The 21,113-nt window shown below is 47.9% G+C and overlaps 1 protein-coding gene across 8 annotated transcripts in view; it reads right to left on the minus strand.

The window, feature by feature from the left end:
• Positions 1 to 1,344: 1,344 nt before the first annotated feature.
• FAN1 (FANCD2 and FANCI associated nuclease 1) overlaps positions 1,345 to 21,113 on the minus strand; it is a 32,979-nt gene continuing 13,210 nt past the window's right edge. For 2 of the 8 annotated variants that reach the window (XM_081831502.1, XM_081831501.1), the window contains exons 6-14: positions 16,151 to 16,282; positions 14,259 to 14,367; positions 12,771 to 12,890; positions 9,996 to 10,160; positions 9,333 to 9,483; positions 6,151 to 6,254; positions 5,387 to 5,581; positions 4,600 to 4,728; positions 1,345 to 1,600 (exon numbers count right to left, since the gene is read on the minus strand). In XM_081831502.1, the coding sequence (XP_081687628.1) occupies positions 1,463 to 1,600; positions 4,600 to 4,728; positions 5,387 to 5,581; positions 6,151 to 6,254; positions 9,333 to 9,483; positions 9,996 to 10,160; positions 12,771 to 12,890; positions 14,259 to 14,367; positions 16,151 to 16,282 (1,243 nt within the window). In that variant the 3' untranslated portion in view covers positions 1,345 to 1,462. Of the gene's footprint in view, positions 1,601 to 4,599; positions 4,729 to 5,386; positions 5,614 to 6,112; positions 6,255 to 9,332; positions 9,484 to 9,995; positions 10,161 to 12,770; positions 12,891 to 14,258; positions 14,368 to 16,150; positions 16,283 to 21,113 lie in introns of all 8 variants that reach the window. The other 6 variants (XM_081831504.1, XM_081831503.1, XM_081831505.1 and 3 more) reach the window with 6 other exon arrangements.

The raw sequence follows: 21,113 nt of genomic DNA on the forward strand, positions 1-21,113 counted from the left end.
CCCGCAGGCGCGTGCAGGAGCCGAAGCCACACCGGAGGGCGCCTCCCGCTCCGGCTCCGGCCCCGCTGCCCTGCGAGCCAGGTTCGTGTTGCACGGGCCCGACAGCTTGGGACTCCTAGTACTGGTGAAAGATGTACAATGTCTTACTGTTATTTTATGATGGAAACCGGTTCTAAAACCAAAAATGTCTTAACTTTATTTAAGAAAAGTGTATTAATTTGTGCTAACGGGGAAAATCAGTCAGCATACCTTCAACGAAACCTGCTTGCCGTAGCCGTAACCTCAAGTAGTTAGAACTTGATTTTGAGAGAAAACTAAAAACCTTTGTGCCTAAAATTGATGGACTTCAGTTAAAGTAGGATGAGCAGGAAGATGAGAGAGCCTGCTCAACAGTGATGACTGTGAAGGAAATTTTGACTGCTAAATAAAATTCCCACAGAACTTGGTGGTTGTAGTTGTTATCAATACGAGATCATCTACAAGAACGTAGTGATTCAAGAAGCGAAGGCGTCTTCTTCCAACTCTACTTGTGTGGGTGTCATCCACTCAGGTTTTTTTGCCTGCTCTAAAGCAAGACAGTGATCGGTAACATTTTTAACATCGATTCAGAACTGGCTGTAGTTAAGGCCACGTGGGTATTAATGGACCATGCCCTAACCTGTCCTTCCGTTCAGTAAATCACCAAGCTGGGGAGTAACATTTCCCTAAGAAGGTCTCCGAACCAGTCTGTGGGGACTGGGGTCCCCATCCCGGACTCCTGGTCCTATAGTTCTGGTTAGTTGCCTTCCTACCATATACCTTCCTCAGCCTAGGGCTCTTACGAACAGCCCTGTTGCAGTGACACCGTCTATACAGAAAATTGCCCCTCTAGTCATGAGGGAGGGACAGTTGCCTTTGATAAAGACTGTTCATTCCTTTGATGATCTAGGCCCAATTAGTAAGAGCAAGTTAAAAGGTAAGGAATTTAATGAGAATTTATTTTTAATTCCCAGAGAAAGAATTTCATCTATTTGTGCCCTTCTTAGATAATCATAAAACAAGAATGTTTAACAGCTGAGTATATCCGGGCAGTATAGAAAACCTTAAATACAGGTCTCTCCAATATACTAAACTAGAGACATTGGGTATGCTACTTTTATAAAAGACCAAAAGCTGTGAAACATCCCATTTGTTTGGATTTTTTCCAGCTGTTTTGCAAGTGTAGCTTAGTAACATAGATGCATCCCTTTCCTAAAATGGCCACCAAGGTCATAAGCTTCTAGAAAGTTCATTACCTGCTATGTGGAATCAGTGAGTACATTCAAGCCAAGACCAAGTTTTATGACACACAGACACTGTACAATGATGAGTCGTAAACTCTCAGGTTTATTACTGACATAACAAAGTTAAATAAAATGTAATGATGCTTTATGCTTTTGAAAATCAATCCATGTGTCACCAGACACCCCCAACTCGACAGCTCTTAGGTGAGGCTTTTGCTCTTAGCTCCAACAGCAACCACGTGGCAGACTTCTACGTCGGCCCCCAACTTCTGCAGTTCATCCAACCAGAGCATTTGCTTATGTGAAAGACGATCACTGGGGCCTTTAACTTCCACCAGCTAGAATGTAAGTTTTAAAAAAGTTATTTAGTGGGCGCCTGGGTGGCTCAGTTGGTTAAGCGACTGCCTTCGGCTCAGGTCGTGATCCTGGAGTCCCGGGATCGAGTCCCGCATCGGGCTCCCTGCTCGGCAGGGAGTCTGCTTCTCCCTCTGACCCTCCCCCCTCTCATGTACTCCCTCTCTCTCATTCTCTCTCTCTCAAATAAAAATAAATAAAATCTTTAAAAAACAACAACAACAAAAAAAGTTATTTAGTATCTTACTGAAACAGAATAGCCAAGTATGCTGTAGTAGTTTTCACTGACACTGCTCTACTTATAAAACAAAGATACATGTATGAAGTTCACTTGAGAATTATTCTGTAGAAAGTAGGCAGTTCTTCAGAGAATTACTACATTGTTTCTGAATATACAGTTGACAAATAGTTTTAAAGCATGCACTAGATTGTTGCTCCCCTGCTTAGAAATTATTTACTTTCTAATCACAGAGCTTACTTTCTGTTATATTTGCAGTTAAATCCAAACTTTTGCCATGACTTACAAAACTATCATCTGGACCCTGCCAACCACTCCAAAGTTCCTGAGAAAGACCAACCTCTTCCCAACCGAAGGGCCCTTCCATACGCTTGCTGTTCCCTCTGCCCAGGACACTTCTTCCTGTTCTTCACATGTCTGACTTCTTACCTTTCAATGCTCAGCTTAAATCCCCCTCCTAGATGTCCAGCACATCTCAAAGCAGGGTCCTTCTATGCACTTCCTCCACGGCATTTATCAGAAGACAAAACTGTTCATTACATACCAGCTCCATGAAGGCAGGAACTGTGTCAGTTTTATTCACTGCAGATTACTGAACTTCAAAATGGCAATAAAAACTATCCAGATTTTCCAAATTTGATAGAAACTACAAACCCAAAGATCAATGAACCCCAGGCACAGAAACATAACACTACACAAAGAAACATAATGAAGTTGCATAATTGGTGATAAAGGGAATATTCTAAAAGCAGCTAGAATTTTTTAAAGCCTAAAGGGAAAGACTACACATTTATCATTAAAAAACAATGCAAGCTAGAGGACAATGGACCAGTATTTCAAATTACTGAAAGGAAAAAACTATCAACATAGAATTTTTTCCTCAGAGAAAATATCTTTCAAAAGCAAAGATGAAATGAAGACTCAGACATAGAAAACCTAAATTATTCATTACTAGCAGACCTCCATTTCAAGAAGTGTTAAATTCTTTAAGCAGGAGGACTACAGTACGTGGAAATCTGGATCTTTACAAAGGAATAACAAGCAGTAAGAATTTCTATCTAGGGGGAGACCTGGATGGCTCGGTCAGTTGAGCATCCGACTCTTGATTTCGGCTCAGGTCCTGATCTCAGGGTCCTGGGATCAGGCCCTGCATCGGGCTCCGGGCTCAGCAGAGGCTTGAGGATTCTCTCCCTCCCTCTCCCTCTTCCTCTACCTCTCCCGCTGCCTGTGTTCTCTCTCAAACCAATCAATCTTTGGGGGGAAAAAAAAAAAATTTGTACCTAGGGGAGGAAAACTAATTTCTATCTATGTGAGTAATTATAAAGATTCTTAAATCAACTGTAGAAAGCAAAAAAATGTAGAATTTAGAACATATAGAAAAATGATGTATGAACAGTACAAAGGCCAAGAGAGGAGATATAAAAACATGTTTTTTATACTATACATGTAATAGCATAACATCACTTGAAAGACAGGAAGCTTAAGATCTACACTGGAGCAACCACTTACAACAATTATAGCTAACAAGTCAACAAAGGACTAGAATACAATCTTTAAAAAAAAAAAAAAGGTAGAAAAAGGTGAGAAAAGGAGAACAAGAGAGCTGAGACAAACAGAAAACAAGTATCAAGATGGTAGCTTTAAAGCCAGTCATCAATAAGCACATCAAATGTAAATGGTCCAAAAACCTAATTAAATGGCAAGAGGTTGTCAAACTGAATTAAAAAGTCAGACCCAGCTATAATGCTGCCTACAAGAAACCCATTAAAGATGAAATAAGTTAAAAGTAAGAGAAAAAGATATGTCCTGTTAGCACTAATCAAAAGAAAGCTGGAGTGGCTATTTATTAATATCAGTTGATTTCACAGTGGAGAACACTACCAGAAATAAAGGAGGGTCATTTCACAATGATGAAGAGATCAACTCATCAAGAGGATGTGACAGGCCTTCAAGTTTATACATCTAATCACAGAGCTTCAAAATATATGAAGCAAACTGGATAGAACTGCAAGGAGAAATACACAAATCCACAGTTCCAGTCCGAGATGTCCCATGACCCCAAAAGTATGATCCATTAAAGAACAGAGAAGTTGGGACTTGGCCAAAATAAAAATTTCTGCTCTTCAAAAGACACTATTATGAGAATGAGAAGACAAGCCACAGCCTGGGATGAAATATATTTGATACAGGGCTTGTATCCAGAATTTTTTTAATCTCAGAACTCAGTAATAAAAACCAACCTGGGATGGGCAGCAGGGGAACACCAGGGTGAGGCAAGGTGGCCCTGAGCCGAGAACACATGATGAGGAGCTAACTCCTGGGGAGCTTAGAGAACGGCTTCCTGTCATCTCAGCCTCCTGGTGTTCACACCTGCAGAATCCCATCCCTTGCCAGGGAGGGTGGGGGCGGGGGGCACGCACTGGAATCTGTGACTTGCTTCTAACAGAATAATACGGCCAAAGTGATGGAACGTCCCTTCCGCGATCAGGTCATAGGAGCCCGACTCCCGTCTTGCTCACACTCTGGCTCTTCTCCCCAGCCTGCTCTGATGAATGAGCCGCCAAGTGGCGCGCTGCATGGCGGAAAGGAGAGGCCCCCACACCAGGGGCTGCGGAGGAGGCCCCCGCCAATAGCCACTGGGGAACCATGGCCCTCGGTCCCACAGCCAACAATCACGCAAGAAATGCATGGATCGGAGCCTCTGATTAAGTTGCTAATGAAACTTTCCATTGTGGCGCAACTGACCTTACAGTGACGACTCCGGGAGTCCCACACCACCAGGTCAGGAAGGCCCCCTCGGCAGTGTCGGAAGTCCACAGCCAGGCGCCGGCACACACCGCTGAGGACGGGGCCGCCCAAGCAGGAAACGAGATCCTGAACCCAAAACACAGGGCTGGTTAGCCATGTCTTACGACAGAGATCCTGCAATACTTTCACTGGCCACGAGACGCAGAAAACTGTAATTCCACAGAAATGGGTTCCAAGGACACCAGGGGTCATTCTGCTGCTTGGGCCACAGGGCCACTGAGCCACCGGCCAAAATGCCCACCGGCAAGCTCTGGGAAATCAGGTTTCCTTCGCTCAGTCAGACTCCTGTCTAGTCGGCAAAGCCCTGGGGAACAGCTGAGGAAGAGGGAATTTGGGGTGAATCCTCAGGAAAAGGACAGTGATGAAGGGCAGTAGTTGCAGGGACAGGAACAGCATCCTTCCTGCTGAGGGTCACAGGCCAGGCAAAGGGAAGCTGTCAACTAAGGGGAAGAAGGCATCCCTGGGCTTATTTTGTGCCCTGACCTGGTCCCACCAGTTACAGTGGCATCCGGACTAGGGGCCTATCATCTACATAAATGTATGCATAGCACCATCACATACAGAAATACATGTGCATGTACACACATGTGCACACACGTAGGTGTGGATACACATATATACACGCACGCGCACACACACGTACACACACGTATACAGATCTTGCCAAAGCAGACCCAGCACTGGGAGGTGTTGCTCTCTGACCAACTCCCGCGCAGGGTTTCACCTGAGCTTGCTGAAGAGAAGCAAAGCGATCCCAGCTGACGAGGGAAGCCACTCTGCCCTGCTGGGCCTGCCACGCGGCTGCCACCCAGGCCCGCAGGCTCTCCGCGGGCGCGCTGTGAATCCGCCGCAGCCGGGCCTCCACGGCCAGCCGCCGGCTGGTGCAGAAGCCGTCCGTGCACAAGTCCAGCGGGAAGGCCTACGTCGCGGGAAACAAGCCTCGTTCGGTGCCTGGACAGAACCGGTTCATCAGAAGAACATTCCATACCCATAAAATTTGGGAACTGGCCAACCTGATTAAATCGACACATTCTTCTTCTCAGAAGGTAAGTAAAAATTATCTAAGTAATCTAACATAAAAGCAACTCATTGCCCTGGTTTGTCAGCGTCGTAACTGGTGGAAAGAGCTCCCAGGTTACAGCGGTGGTGCCCTCGGCGGGCCCGGGCACCAGCACACACAGGGGCGCCGGGCCCGACAGGAGACCGGTCAAGGTCAAAGCTGAAGAAACCTACGCTACAAGTTTCGAGTGGAACGAAGGTAAAGTAGGTTCAAGATGAAAATTTAACAGATTTACATTTTAAAATCTATGAATCCGGATGTAAAATGAAAGACTATTCTAAGAGAGACTCAGCACCACCCCCAAGACCGTCATTGGCAGGCTTCTGATGGCCGCAGACCCACACGCACAAGGGTGGGAATGAGTCACAAAGTGCAGAAGCATCTGCTTGCCTAAAAAGCACCCGCCGGGCACAGCGTAACCTGAGCACCTGGTAGGCGTTTCTGAAGACGTCTGGTATCCCGTCCATGAAGATGATATCCCACAGGAGGAGGCCATACAGCGTGCTGAAGGTGGACCCTTCCCCATGAATCCCTAAGACAAAGCCAAAGCACAGGAAAATCAAGTTTTTCTGTTTTTTAAAAACCCCCACCATAACCCACTGCTTACTCAATTTGAAGGAAATAGATTTTAGTTTCAAATGCAAAAGCTGTTTTCTTGCCATTCCTAGCTCATTTGTTTACATTACATTGCTTATATACAGAAGACTCGTTTAAAAGCAAAAATCTTAGTAATTATGGGAAAACTTAAATACACATTTCAGAGTCATAAAGTAGCAGTTCCCTAACTTTAGTGAGAAATGTAAGGAACGTGTTTAAAGATAAGTAAGTAAAAGCAGATTCCCTCCTCAGGCTCCAGGGGTTCGATTCGGTGGGTGTGGGTGGGCCGAGACCCCCGCGGGTCCTCTGGTGTAGGGCCCCTTGGCCACACCTGCAGAATGGCTTCCCAGAACAGATCTATCGGAGAAAAACTAGTACCTTGGAGCCTGCGCCCTCTGACCTGGCGGGTGCTGTCTCCATCCACCTCACTGGACCTTGCGTTCCACTGCTTTGTCCTGGACAAGCGTGCCCAGTGTTTCTGAGATTTGGGCTCTTCTAGAAACCTTCCACCTCCGAGACCACCTAGCTCAGACCCCGGCCTGACACCCCATACAACTGTACTGACTGGGCCACGAGCTCCATTGACCACGCAGGTGTCCTAGCAGAGTTGAGACCAGGGGCTCGATCTCGGCTTAGCACGCAGACCTGTCTCCCAGGCAAGTGCTCTGCACTTCCACACACCTGACCGGGAATGGGGGCCATGTGGGGGCTTCTCTCCCCGCATTATGGCCTTGGCCAAAGGAGGTGCTGACCCCCACGACCCTGTCCCAGTAGGCAGGCAGAAGGGCTCTTCTGGCCGGTTGGCCCTGTTCCAGTCTGTGCAAGGGCATGGTGCCGCACAGGCCCCGGAGGGCAGAGACCAGGCCGAGGCTGTACGTGTGTCCCGTACGAAAGAACACAGACCAGAGCCTGTGAGAAGCGGCACGGCCAGGCCCCCTCCGTCCTGCCTCCCTGAGGCTGTGCCTTTCATCCCCGTCTCAGTTCTAGCCCCTTGTCCTTGCAGCCTGTCTCAGAGATGCAAAAGGACAGAGCGGGAACAACCGGAACTCACTCAGGCCTCTGGGCTGGAGCTGAGCCCTTTTCACCAGCAAGCTTTACACTGGGCTCCCGGGCTCCTGCCCAGCCAGGGGGTACTGCTGGGTCTCAATTTCCAGCCTGCTTCCTGCCCGAGAGTGCACACTGTCCACTGTCCAGGCAGGAACACTGGCGGTCAGAATTCCCGCGCTCCTAAGCGGTCTACACCATGCGTTTGTATCGGAAATGAAATCATTTTTGGTAAGCTCCTTCTGAGTGATTCTGAAATAATCTTCTCTGAAGGGAGCTTGAGATTGCCCTTAGTCCCAAATCTCCTCTCAAAGAGACTGACAGCAAGGGTTCCACTCATTTTCACTGCATCCATTTTAATAAATGAAGAAGATATTTTATATAAAAATATTTTATACTCTGGAAATGGAATCGTCTGTCCGTTTTTCAGGCTCATGATTAAACCGAAAGCATTCCACTGTGTTCGCCTCACAGCGGGCCCACCACACGCCCTCATATCCGCGCCCTCCACCCTCGACTGCCCAGTTTACTGTCTCCCAGTTTACTTCTCTGGGGATAGCTGCTCATTCTATTCTTTTATTTCTAACCTTTCAGGTCTGTGCTATCTCTGTCTTCACTGGGGTTTGTACTTCTTCCCTTATAGCATCTCCCTTCCCTGTGAGTAATAAAGATACCACACAGATTAATCTTAGCCGTTCTCATACTCATCGTCGTTTCGTGGTCCTCATTAATCTTCTGAATGCTGACATAATACTCAAGAGAAATAATGTCCTGATTTTCACGGATTTAAAGGTGTCAGAATGTTTTTAATCCTCGTGACCCTTCGGCCTGGGCAGAGGGGAGTCCTGCCTGGATGGAGGATGGGCGTGGTGGGCCCCTCCGGAGTGAGCACGCGGGCCACTGTCCGGGGTCGGCTTCCGAGGTCCGAGGGCGGGGAGGGTGGAAGGAACGCCGCAGCGGGCCGGTACACGGGGCTCACTGCACCTCCCCACTTTTGTACAAAGGCACGTTCGATAGCTTCCCTAATACATAGTTTTTAAAAAGGAAGAACGGCTAGGGCGCCTGGGTGGCTCAGTTGGTTAAGCGACTGCCTTCGGCTCAGGTCATGATCCTGGAGTCCCGGGATCGAGTCCCGCATCGGGCTCCCTGCTCGGCAGGGAGCCTGCTTCTCCCTCTGATCCTCCCCCCTCTCATGCTGTCTCTCATTCTCTCTCTCTCAAATAAATAAATAAAATCTTTAAAAAAAAAAAAAAAAAAGGAAGAATGGCTAGAGTGGGCCTCTCCAGAACTGCCTTGCCCTCCCCCTTCCTCTGTAATTCCTCTCTCACAGCGTTTGATTTTACTTTTTCTAGTCGGTACTACATTTCGCTAAGGACAGACTGACAAGCTCATCAGAAGGCAAATTCCCAACGTCTCCTCTTTTCCTGGGCCTCAGATAAAGCATTCATTCTCTGCAATAAAAAACGCACAAAAAAGAAAACAAAAACAAAAACAAAGCACTGCTCTTTCTAGCAATTTCTCCGGTTCCTCTGGTGCTATGCTATCCCAGGACTTGGTCCTTCAATCCCCTTAAAGTTGTTAGCTATGAGGCCCGCTCGCTGTTTCCAGAACAGCCTGGCCCAGCTCCACGGCTCCTACCTCCTCTAACGGGCTTTGCTACCAGGCAGCCCTCCTGGGAGTCCTCTGCCTCCCGAACTCCCAGGCCCAACATAAGCTCTCTGAGAGCAAAACCAGTTCCACTTGCTTCTAACATCCCACCAGAAAGCGCTGTTCCTCCCAGGCCTTGGGTGGTAGATGCTGCTTCAATGGAAGAAGACGGCCTTTAGCAACTATCGTGAGTAAAACCCCTTCCCACACCCTCCCAGGTCAGCAGCATCGCCCACCGGGCCGGACGGAGAGACGGTAGCCACCCGCTGCTGCCGAACCATCCCCGGGGGCCCGGCGGCCCGGGAGAAACACCGTGCGTTACCCTGGTCGAAGCCGCTGCGTCTGTAGTAGGCCAGCGCCACCTCCTCCACAGAGCACAGGACTGCGGCGGGGGCGGCGGGCCCCCCAGCCTCCAGCACAAACACGGACTTGCCCGTCCCACGCTGCGGGCAGAGCCGGCCCGTGATGGTCACCTGACACAGCAGGACAACATCCATCAGCCTCCCTCGAGCTGCAGTCCCTGCAAACCTGACTGCCACGTCACCTTCCGACGTCCCCCCCTCCAGCCACCTATTCTCAGCAGAGCGCGAGGCCACGTGACCCATGCTCCGTGCCTGCGAGGGTGTGGACCGGCCACTGCCCCGGCCCCGGGTGTGTGTGGGGGCGGGGGGGGGACACGGACCCCAAAGCTGCTCTCCAGGTGCCCTGACCAAGCAGGAGACACTGGCGAGGGCTGTGAGCTCCCGACCCAGGAGTTTTACAGGGAGTCACTCAACCCAGCGCACGAGCAGCCCAACCCCCCGGCCAGCCCAGCTTCTGACGTAGGAGGCGCTGGTGTGAAAACGGAGTCCTGTCCTACACGTGCACTAGGGTTTTCTAAGTCTACAAGAAAATGCACACAAAAACTGTTCTTAGGCTGTTTCCATTCAGGAAGAAAACCAGCATAGGCGCTGAAGTCCAAAGTGCCCAAAGGATATCGACTTACATGTTTAACGTCATCCACAGTTATTTCTGGTAGCTGATGGAAGAGGTGCCTGTACTTCTGACAGTTCGGAGACTCTCTCAGGCGCAGAGCTCTCTGGTACAGTGAGAGACGGTGTCCTGTTCGGACTTCCGGATCTGCCAGCCCTTCTGTGATGCACTTGATAGCCTAGCGAGGAACACAGCCCCACATCAGCATCCTGAAAGACCTGAGGGCAGCAGCTGCTCACTGAATGTGACAGGAAACCCCTGTTAATTATCCAATGTCGCTAACTAGCAAATGCGCAAAGCAATACTTCCAGAGATAAAGGATATTCCTTAGATCTCATGCTGCTACATTTCTCCCTTTCTCTCTCTCTCCCTTTCTTTCTTTCTCTCTCTCTCTCTCTCTAAGTAGGCTCCATGCCCAACATGGGGCTTGAACTCCCCACGTGAGATCAAGAGTCGCGTACTCTACCGACGGAGCCAGCCAGGCTGCCCCGTCATCCTGCTACTTTTAATGATCAGGTGCACTCAGGAACCACAGAGCTGGCCCAGAGTCCTCATTTACAGGGAGAAGAATCTTGGGTTTGGAGAAGTTAAATGCATTTCCTAAGGCTATTCAGAGTTGGACAAAAAAACCCAAAAGTACTGAAAATACCATAGCATACCACTTCACGCCTAATAGGATGACTATAATCAGAAACAAGGAAAATAGTAAGTGCTGACAAGGATGTGGGAGAAACTGGAACCCACATGCACTGCTGGCAGGAATGAAAGAATGATTCAACACTGTGAAAGTCAATGTGCGGTTCCTCAAAAAGCTCAACACAGAATTACCGCATGACCCAGCAACGCCAAATCTGGGGACATACCCAGAAGAACTGAAAGCAGCGTTTTGAACAGATATTTGTACACCATGTTCATAAGCAGCATTATTCATAATAGCCAAAAGTGGAAGTGAGCCAAGTGTCCATGTTGAGATGACTGGATAGATAAAACGTGGTCTGTCCATACAATGGAATGTTATTCAGCCTTGAAGAGGAAGGAAATTCTTATACTTTCTACAACGTGGATGAACCTGGAGAACAAGCTGCTGAGTGAGATAAGCCAGAGACACAAAAGACCAAATACAGGAAATATCTAGAACAGGCAAATTCAGGCTGTAGGGGGAGGGACCAAGGAGCAATGACTAGCTGGCTACAGAGTTTCTGTTTGGAGTGATGACAAAGTCTAGAAATAGACAGTGGTGATGTTGGCACAAACACTGTGATTATAACTAATGCCACCAAATTGTTATATATTAGTTACTACAATAAGAGAAAAAAAGTAAAAACAAACACCACCCTGAAAATCAGTGAAAGATCTGGCCATCAAGAGCTGAATGGTCAAAGGAACAAGGAAGGGCGAAGGAGACCCGGCCCCGGCTGCTGAGCACCCTGCTGATAGATTCCTTCACCGGAGACTGATGTAAAGAAATGAACGCGGGCACCTGGGTGGCTCAGTTGGTTAAGCAACTGCCTTCGGCTCAGGTCATGATCCCAGAGTCCTGGGATCGAGTCCCGCATCGGGCTCCCTGCTCAGCAGGGAGCCTGCTTCTCCCTCTGACCCTCTCCCCTCTCATGCTGTTTCTCTGTCTCTCTCTCTCAAATAAATAAATAAATAAAATCTTTAAAAAAAAGAAAAAGAAATGAACGGGACAGTAACAAAATGATGAAGACTATGAGTGTGGCCAGGAAGATCTTTGAGAAAAGGCTAAAAGGAATGAGGATTTTCTGTCAATCTCAAAAATATCTCAACGGCTCGTCTACCTCTGTGCGCCTGAGTCAGTGCTCCTATTAGTGGAACTGTGAACAAGGGGGAAATCCAAACCCTTTCGAACTTCTATTTCAATGAAAGAAACAGGCAGCATAAACACAGGCTTTCTCTGCGTTCGGCTGTGGGCTACCAGACACTATCTCTCGCTATTTCAGCCTGAGTACACACCGAGAGGTAAGGAAGCACCACACCCACCTCCAAGAAAACAGACAGCTTTCACCAGCTTGAAGCACTTTAGGTAACAAGGCACTTTTTCAATTTAAGGTAATAAAAATAGTCTGTCATATTTCCACACCCATGGTCAACTTTTCCACCTCCAAATCACCCTGATTCACTTCATGTTGCCGCTGGAAAAAAACAAAAGCTTCCAGAGCCCCAGTCCCCTGCGTTCAAGGCAAACGCAAGGCTGGCAGGGAGGAACCCCAGGCAGCCACACAAAGAGCCACTGTCACCTCTGGGCTCAGCACAAGCGGCCTTCGGAGGCCCCGCCCTGCTCAGCCCTGGCGGCAACCAGGACCCTAGACTCCCAAGATCCCTGCCACGGAGAACACCAGTGCCCGGAGGAGAAGGTGGCCTGCTCAGCATTGGCCAGACAACACACTTCCCAGTGGAAGGAAACATCTTTCATCAGACTTTCTACCTGGAGGCCCCATGCAACAAATGAGTAAAATCACCATTTCCAAAACAAAAAGCACCTTCCTTGAAAGCACCTGCTGAGGACGGGGACCTCTAACTCTCCTGCTCCTGTAATTCCTAAACCCCAACACAGAGCCCACTACCAACCCATCTCCCAAATCAGTGAAAAGTCTCCTGCCCTCCTTGTAATGCTTCTGTTAGCATTTGGGGGGTTGGAAGAACACAGACAAAAGAATGTTAAAAAAAAAATTCTCATTATACTTAGGTTTCTAAGGTATTAAAAGTTGGCTATGTATTTTCACTTATGCAGAAGTTAAAGGCTCAGGTCTATCTAGTTACTGAATACCGGTTCAAGGCGTTTCAAGTGCTGGTGTAAGTTGAGTGCCAGTCTATCCCACCACCGGCCTCTGCTGTCAGGACAATACACTCTCTGGGACAAGAGGCTTTCAAGCTCCTTGACTGCTTCCTGTTCCAACAACAACAAAGAAAGTACATTACATTCATACACTCCAAAAAAAGGAACTGCATTTAGTAACCAATAAGGTTGGCAAAGTACATTAAAAAAGCCCATCTGCCATTCTATAAGGAGGCCAAGGACCCCTTTGGGGTCCAGACCTCTGGAGCAGGCCCGAGCCCCCGAGGCATCCCTACTTTTCTCCTGCCAACTGGTGAGTGAGTGTACGGAGCTCTGTGAACACTGCATGATCCTCTCTGCACAGCCAGTCAACGGGTGCAGGGCTGCACACAATCAAGTTCTAGGCAGCCAAGCACTGGTCCGGGGCTGCAAGCCCACGTGCTTCTGGGAACACAGCAGGTCACAGGGCCGATGGTGTGAGGAATGGGGTGGGCAGACAGTAATGAGCAGTGTCTTCGTCCAAACACGCCACCTTAACAGGAAGACTTTCTGGTCTAGATTTATACACAAACTGTTCAGTTTTTGTGGTTCAGGGATCTCTTTCAACATCTAGTGATTCCCCTCAGAAAGGGCAGCACAAACCCCCATATACTTGCAACTGTGGGGTTCACAGACTCCCCAAAGCAATCCCATGGATCCTCTTGGGTTTAGTGGGCCCACGTCAAAAAGCCAAGTTCTGTGTATCCTCTTTGTAAAATGGCATTTTTCCATATAGAAATGTTAACATAATAAAAGTTAACTCTAGGGGCGCCTGGGTGGCTCAGTCGTTAAGCGTCTGCCTTCAGCTCCAGTCATGATCCCGGGGTCCTGGGACCGAGCCCCACATCGGGCTCCCTGCACTGCGGGGAAGCCTGCTTCTCCCTCTCCTACTCCCCCTGTTTGTGTTCCCTCTCTCGCTATGTCTCTCTCTGTCAAATAAATAAATAAAATCTTTAAAAAAAAAAAAAAGTTAACTCTAGCAACCACACAATGTTTTGTATAGGGAGGGATGGGACCAAATCTCTGATTTGTGATTTTAAATTATTTCCAGGCAGACGATGCCAGTTGTCGGGCAAACACAAGCAGATGTAAGGTTTCCACCTCAGAGATTTCTGGAGACCTCCCAAGTCACATGTGGAGTCCTGACAGAGACTCAGGCTCAGGCTGCAGAGGCTTAGTCTGGGGCTCCCTGCATGGCTCCATCCAGGACCCCCAGGCTCTGCTGGTGAATGCACCGCAACTCACGAGCAGATGAGACGGCTGGTCCTCTTCGGCCATCTCCCCACTAACCCTGGAGACAGCAGGCTGCCCACATCAAGTCTGCTTTCGTGACATTACTGTATGCTGACCAAATACGTGGAAAATGCTGACGGGCAGGCTCTCCTGCACAGCTTACCGATGACCTATCAGTAAGCCGGGGGTCGGGGCTTGTGCTCTAACCTCATACATGTGAAGTCGCTGCAATATTTCAACAGTCCGAGACAAAATCCGTGTATAAATCCACCCAACAGTAAAACAGCGCAGAAAGAGTGGTAAATTCTCATGGTATCTAAAATGAAGACGGACACCAGCAGCTTAGCAATCTGATTTATTCGTGGCAAGACAATTATAAAAAGTGACAAAGCAGATCGAATTCGTAGCTTTTAAAAAGATATATTCCATATACTGTCAGTTGTACACAATTTCCTACACCACAAACCTGCATTCTTCTAGCCAGCCACCATTTCCTAGCGCACTTGCTGGGGTAAAGTAAGAACAACCGGAAATCTTCTAAGCTGGAGGTCAGCAAACCAAGGCCAAATCCTGGGCCCGCCAGCTGATTTTGTATGTCCTGCAGACTAAGCATGGTTTTCGCATTTTGCAATGGTTAAAATAAATGAAAAGGAGAATAACAGTCTGTGGCATGTGAAAATTATATGAAACTCAAATTTCAGTCCATAAATAGTGTTGGCATACTGCCCCTCTGGCTCGTTCACATTCCTCCTGGGGCTGCTTCTGCCCAGGGGCAGCTGAGGTCAGCAGCTGCCACAGAAGCTGACGGACGGACCAGCTGACCTTCTACGAAAGTCGTCTACCAACCTCGGGTCTACAGTCATCTAACTTCCTGGCTATGACTTCTTTTCTTTCTTTGATGAAGAAAATCACCTATTAACTTGTTTTAACCATTTGTCTTGCTGTTTGGTGCGAGAAATGTTAATAAATTTACCTAACCTGTCGTAAGAAAATCTTCCAATGTACACGGATATCACAGGAGTAGCGACTCTACATTGGTTATCTCGTTTCTAGAAGGGCTTTTAAGTGAATGGCTCAATTTTCTGTGTGAATTACTGAATACTTCTAAAGGAAATATGGGCAAAATATGCAGTTATTTTTTTTTTCCCCTAACTTTAAAGGTCATTTTCCCGGCAATGATTTTTAAGTCATTATCATTTCTGTATGAACTTTAAATCCAAAAGGTTTTTTTGAAAGAACTATTTAATAACACAAATTTTTCTCATCCCTATGTGAAAACAAAGGAATAAAATTTCTTAATACAGAATATATTTAACATTGATCAAGCAAAAAAATAACCATGTGCTGTGTACTTGAACTTTTAAAGAAAATGTTAATTTAGTTTTCTTTTTCAGATTACCACCTACTTGAATTTCCACTGGAAGAACACATCTAGCATGGCTCTCACCACCTCTGTCCTGCTGCTGGGTTTCCCCCACATTTAAATTCAGCTGATCAGTACTCAGAGAAGACAACGTACCAAAAGACGGTGAGTTAAGGGGGTGGGGGGGTGTGCACAAAAAGGGTGAAGGGAATTAAAAGGTACGGACTTTCAGTTATAAAATAAGTAAGCCATGGGGATGTAATGTACAGCATGAGGACCATAGTTAATAATACTGTATTGTATAACTGAAATTTGCTGAGAGTAGAAAAAGATTTTGTAACTATGGTGATGGATGTTAACTAGACTTACTGTGATGATCATTTTGCAAGACAGAAATATCAAATCATCATGCTGTATACCTGAAACTAATATAATGTTACATGTCAATTATATCTCAATTTAAAAGAAAAAAAAAGAAGGCAAGCGAAAAGCCATCTGTCTGCTCCCGTGCCTGTTGCACAGCGATCTGAGTTATAGAAAATTCACTTCAGACTTGCAGACATTTCCTTCTACGTCATACAACACTGACTATGCAAAGCAAGTGGGGAATTCAACTGCAGAGCTGATTTGACCACAGCACAAAAGGACTAAGTTCTTCATGAAGAGATTTACCTCAAGTGGTCGAAACAACTTGGTAGGTAAGTAAATTTTGACAGGTACCTGGAAAAGATCTCACCTCAAGGAAGGGTGGCTTTTCAGTTTGTTCCAATCACTTTTTGCACACTGAGAGAGCTCGTGAGCTTCTTTCCAGTTCCCATTGGCCATCGCGGTAGAAATGTCACTCAGCATGTGTGCAGCAGCTGCGTATCTGGGGGGAAAACCCCACAGCATCTAAGTTTCAAATGTGAATGAACATTCACGTAACAAATACCACATCCTATCCTCGAGATCTACTTCTGAAGGGTAAAAGTAAAAACACAGTACTACTGCCCTGAAGTAGCCTGAAACACTGAATACAGGCCAGCCAGCTAGAAAGATAAAAACCTTCGCACCGTATTATTACATAACATGTTCCATTATATAAATGTACTATTGACAAGCTCATCGGTTCTGATTCTTGGTACTCATTCGTTCATTCAACAATCTGGCAGCAACCCCAGAAACACGGAACTGACGGCGACATCACATTAGGGCGTAGATCTGGTAACAATCATTTGGTCAGAGAGAGCCCGGCAAATGCTACCCAAAAAGACACTCTTTGGGAGACAGCAATGCTGAAAGGTTATGAAACCACTTAGCTGAACAAAGACAACTTCTCATTGCATCTTTAGGTACCAAAAACAAAGACATTTGCCCAAGTGACACTTTGAGTGCCTGCCTGGTCATTGTATTTTGGGCTCACACCTAAAAGAAAAGCATGAAATATCATTATGGGCAAGTGTGCTCAAATAAGAATAAAAGAAATTGCTTCTAAATGTAAAAATTTGCGCACTAACTCTTAGATCTAATTCTCTTATAAAATGCTACTGGGTAATTCTAAGGTTGATAAGAAAATGCAACAGGCAGAATTGTCCGGAGGCTGGCCCAGGCCCACAGGAGCTCCTCCATGGTCAGGAGCGGCCCCCACACTCCCAGCCCTGTGGCCCCGACCAAGCCCCACCTTCGAGGGGCCACTGAGACCAACCCCATCGTGCCTCATCTCCCGGTCCACCTCCAGCACCACTGGAAAGGGTTACCAGCTCTCGTCTCCTCCGTACCTCCCCGGTGCTGCTGGGAACTGCCCCTTCAGCAGCAACCCCCAGTCTCTTGCCTCCTCTAAACCCCGGCTGAGAACACGGCTTCCCCCTCCCTGCCGCACCCCCAGCGCTCTCACGTGGGGGATGGCTCTTCTCACAGCCCTCCTACCCGGGGACGGCGGAGATGCCTCTTCCTCCCAGCTGCTTCCAAATCTCACTCTCCCCTTCCTGAAAGCCCCCCATTCCTTGGAAGCCTGTGCTCCCTCCTTGCGGGCAGCACCTGCCTCCTGTCTTCTGTCTTGCTCTGCCTCGTGTCTCCAGCCACAAGGGCCCGAGACGTCAACGTCTGAGGATGAAGAGCACGCTCCGCTTCGAGACCTCCTGGCCCATAACCCTTTCTCCACCTCCCTTCTGCTACCCACATGCCCACGGCCGCACGGACCCGCTGTCTCCGAGGCACTGCATCACCCTTAAAATCTTCCCTTTGGGCATTTCATTCACTGACCTCCGCCTCCAATCCTTCCGGCTCACTTACGGCCACACTTCTCCAACTCCACCGAGAGCCACTGGCACCCCCTTCTCCAGCCATCGTGCCTCCTGTCCTGCAGGCCTCCGTGCCCTGCCCGGACGTGAATTCGCACTGGACGTCGGGCCCGTGCTCGTCACGGCATCCATGCCGACCACTTCCTCTGAGCCCGCACCCGGCTCCCTGAACCGCGCAGATGAAAGCAACAGGGCCAGGCCGGTGGGCTTCCAGGCCTCAGGCCAGCCCTGCTCCCCTGGGGAGCCTGCCCAGCTGCCCACCCTGCGGGACCGCTGAGCCTTCCTTTGCTGGCCCGGCCGCACCGGCCCCCCCACCCCCACCCCGCAAGCTTCCCCATCAGACCTCGCCCACAGGGACAGAGGCCACGCAAGGGGCCCTCTCGGCTTCCCATCACGGCAGCCTCCCGCCAGTGCTCCGGACGCCAGGCCCTCCGGTCTGGCCGCGGCTCGCCCTCCTCTGGCTGTCCCCTCTTCCCTTCCGGTCAGGCCCTCCTTTCCCGCCTGCTGTCAGGGCGGGAGCAAACACGCACCGCGGCGCCGCCGCCCCCTCAGACAGCAGAACAACACTGCTTGCCTCACACTCCCCTGCGGCAGCAACTGATTCAGGGCCAACCCCTGACTCCCCCTCCTCCCAGAGCTGCCACTGTCCTCACGGTCACCCTCCACCAGTTTCCCTGAAGCACCTCTCACCAAATCCAACGGTCTACTTCCGGCCGCACATCTACTCAGCCTCCGAGCGAAGGCGGACCGGCGACCACCCCTCCCTGAGCCACTCTCCTAAGGCTTCCATGTCGCACGCGCTCCTGGCCACCCCGCACCCAACTTTCCGGGCTGTCCCTGCTCTCTCCCTGACCTCTGAACGCTGGCTGCCACAGCTCAGGCTGCCTCCTCCCCCTCAGGGGTCCCTCCAGTTCCAGGGCTTCCAACACCGTCCACGTGCCGGTGACTCTCTCCAGGCTGGAGCTCCTCCGTGAGCTCCTGCCAGCAGGTCTGGTGCCAGACCTGAACGGCTAGGGGGCATCCCAAACGGCGATCCCCACCCAGTGCCCGCGCCCCTCCCGCCATCCCTCTCCTGATCCCCCGGCTCAGGGATGGTACCACCAGCCCAGTCAGAACACCAGAGCCACCCATGACTCACGCCTGTCCTTCTCCCACTGTATCTAGTCAGAATCATAATCAAGGCTTGTCACTCCTCCTTCCAAAATAGCTCGTACATATTCACCTCGCCGCTGCCACCAGCCGGTCAAGACCTTTGCCTGGGCCACCAAGGTTAGGTCAGCCTTCTTGTGGCTTCCCTTGCTTCCTTTCACCCCCTATTCCATGGGATGCTTTTGGAAAATGTGAAACAGATCACTGGCCTGCCTAAACCTCTTCATCGGCTGCCCATTGCTCAGAGAACACCACTGAGTCCACTTATGGGGCTTCTGAGGCTGAGCATCCCCGGCCCTGCATTCCTGTCTAACTACTCCCTCTGGGGCTGTGGCCACACGGGTCTTCTGAGTTTCTCCACCTCAGCAAGCTCGCTCCTGCCTCAGGGCCCAGAGGCACACACCCTGCATGGCTAGCTCCCCCTCAATCCTGAGTCTCAATCCAAACGTCACCTCTCCAGGGACACTCTCTACAAAGTGGAACTTGCCCAGCCTGCCCCTCAGTCATACATGCTACAATTCTTCTGTCTTATTTTCTATCTCCCCCAGAAAACATAAACCCATGGTGGCAAAGACCCTCTCTGTTCTTGCTGCAACCCACCACCTAGGTGCATAATAGGTTCCCAGCACTCAACTCAGGTATATTGAATAAATGAGGAAAAAGAAAAGACAGGATAAATTATTTCAAGTACCATCGTGGCCAGTAAGAGTTCTCAGACCAGGTATCGTATTACCAGGTATCATATAATTACCATTCTTGAAGTCAGTTAAATCCAATTTCATTTACATGTTAAGGCCCTTTGGGTAACAAAAGGAGTTTTAGTTATTATTTACAGGATACCTACTTTCTCAAAGGAATTTGGCATGGTTTATTTTTTTCTCCTAGCTCCCCACTTTTGAACTTGTCAACCATGGTTTTGTCATTCATAGAACTAAAAAGTAATCTCCCTTAGATATGCCAGTAATCAGGACAATTATAATGCTAACTAAGACATACTAAGCTATCCCCAGGGGCCAGGCTCTAAGCACTTTACATGTATTAATACAGATCTGGAGGAATATACTATTATTCTCCCCATTCACAGATGAGGAAACTGAGGCCCAGGGTGGTTTCACAGTTCATTAGTACAGAGAGATTGGAACTTGGCTTCAGGGTACACAGTCTCATGAAGGAGAACAGCATAAAGTCACTAAAAATGAAAAGGTAAAAAGATATGAGACAACTCAAAACAGAGTAAGGACATATTCTTATTATTAGAATGTATTCCAATCAGACACAAATAAGACCGCAAGCTTCCTGAGAGCTAAGCAAACTGGGCTGGAGTCCATTTATATGAACGCTGCTTTGATTCAATAATTTCAATGTTATTTTTTAAAGCACACATTAGATAAACATAAACGACTCTCCTAAAATCAAATATCAGAATCAATTTCAGTTACATTTGAGTCATAAACTTTAAGTCAAGAATCAAAAGTGCCATTTTAGGAATCTGAATTAATCTTTCTTATAAATGATGGGTTTTTAAAAGAAATCCAAGTATTTTTTTCCTCTAAGACCAAACCATTCTTTACCAAAACCTACTTTTGCCAGTCAAACCAAACATTAACTGAGTGCATATACCAAAACAGATTGGTGACAATCTCTAATCAAGCATGTGCATGATTCGAGTATACACACACAAATTAGTATTGGCTTTATCTGAAGCGCTATTTGTTAAGAAAACATTCATCTTCAGCCTTGTTCGTGCCAACAACATATTCACAAGGCAGGTTTGTTCAAATGTCTGTATTTACAAAATGTTTCCTGCTAAAGCTATTTGGGAATATGAGCCAGGGAAAATTTTTATAGTTCTAACTCAAAACTCATTGGTTTTGGCAACCTTAATCTAAGCACATTTCTACATTCTCCTTATAGTCTCAAAAACGTATACAAGTAAGGCAGAAAGACAACAAAAAACAAAAAACTTCAAAAATTGCTCTGGCTATGGACTTAGGTTTCTACTGTAATTGGCAAGTAATAATAATGAAACCTTTTACGTACATGTAAAGTGACACAATTTTTTTTTTTTTTTTTTTTACAGTTTGAAAAGCTAAATATCTCAGAGACTGCTTTATTCTCTTGAATAACCAGATAAGAAGCACCCCCCCAAAAATCCTAGAAATTTAGAGATTTTTGTTTCCAACAGCTGTAAATTAAAAGTGTACAAGATACGTTTTCAAACGTATGTCCTATTTGTTTTGCTTTACAATGAAGACAATGAATAAATTTTTT

The sequence above is a fragment of the Leptonychotes weddellii genome, chromosome 9 (genome assembly GCF_054177405.1).
Source record: "Leptonychotes weddellii isolate Sample4059 chromosome 9, ASM5417740v2, whole genome shotgun sequence".
Classification (NCBI taxonomy): Eukaryota; Metazoa; Chordata; class Mammalia; order Carnivora; family Phocidae; genus Leptonychotes; species Leptonychotes weddellii.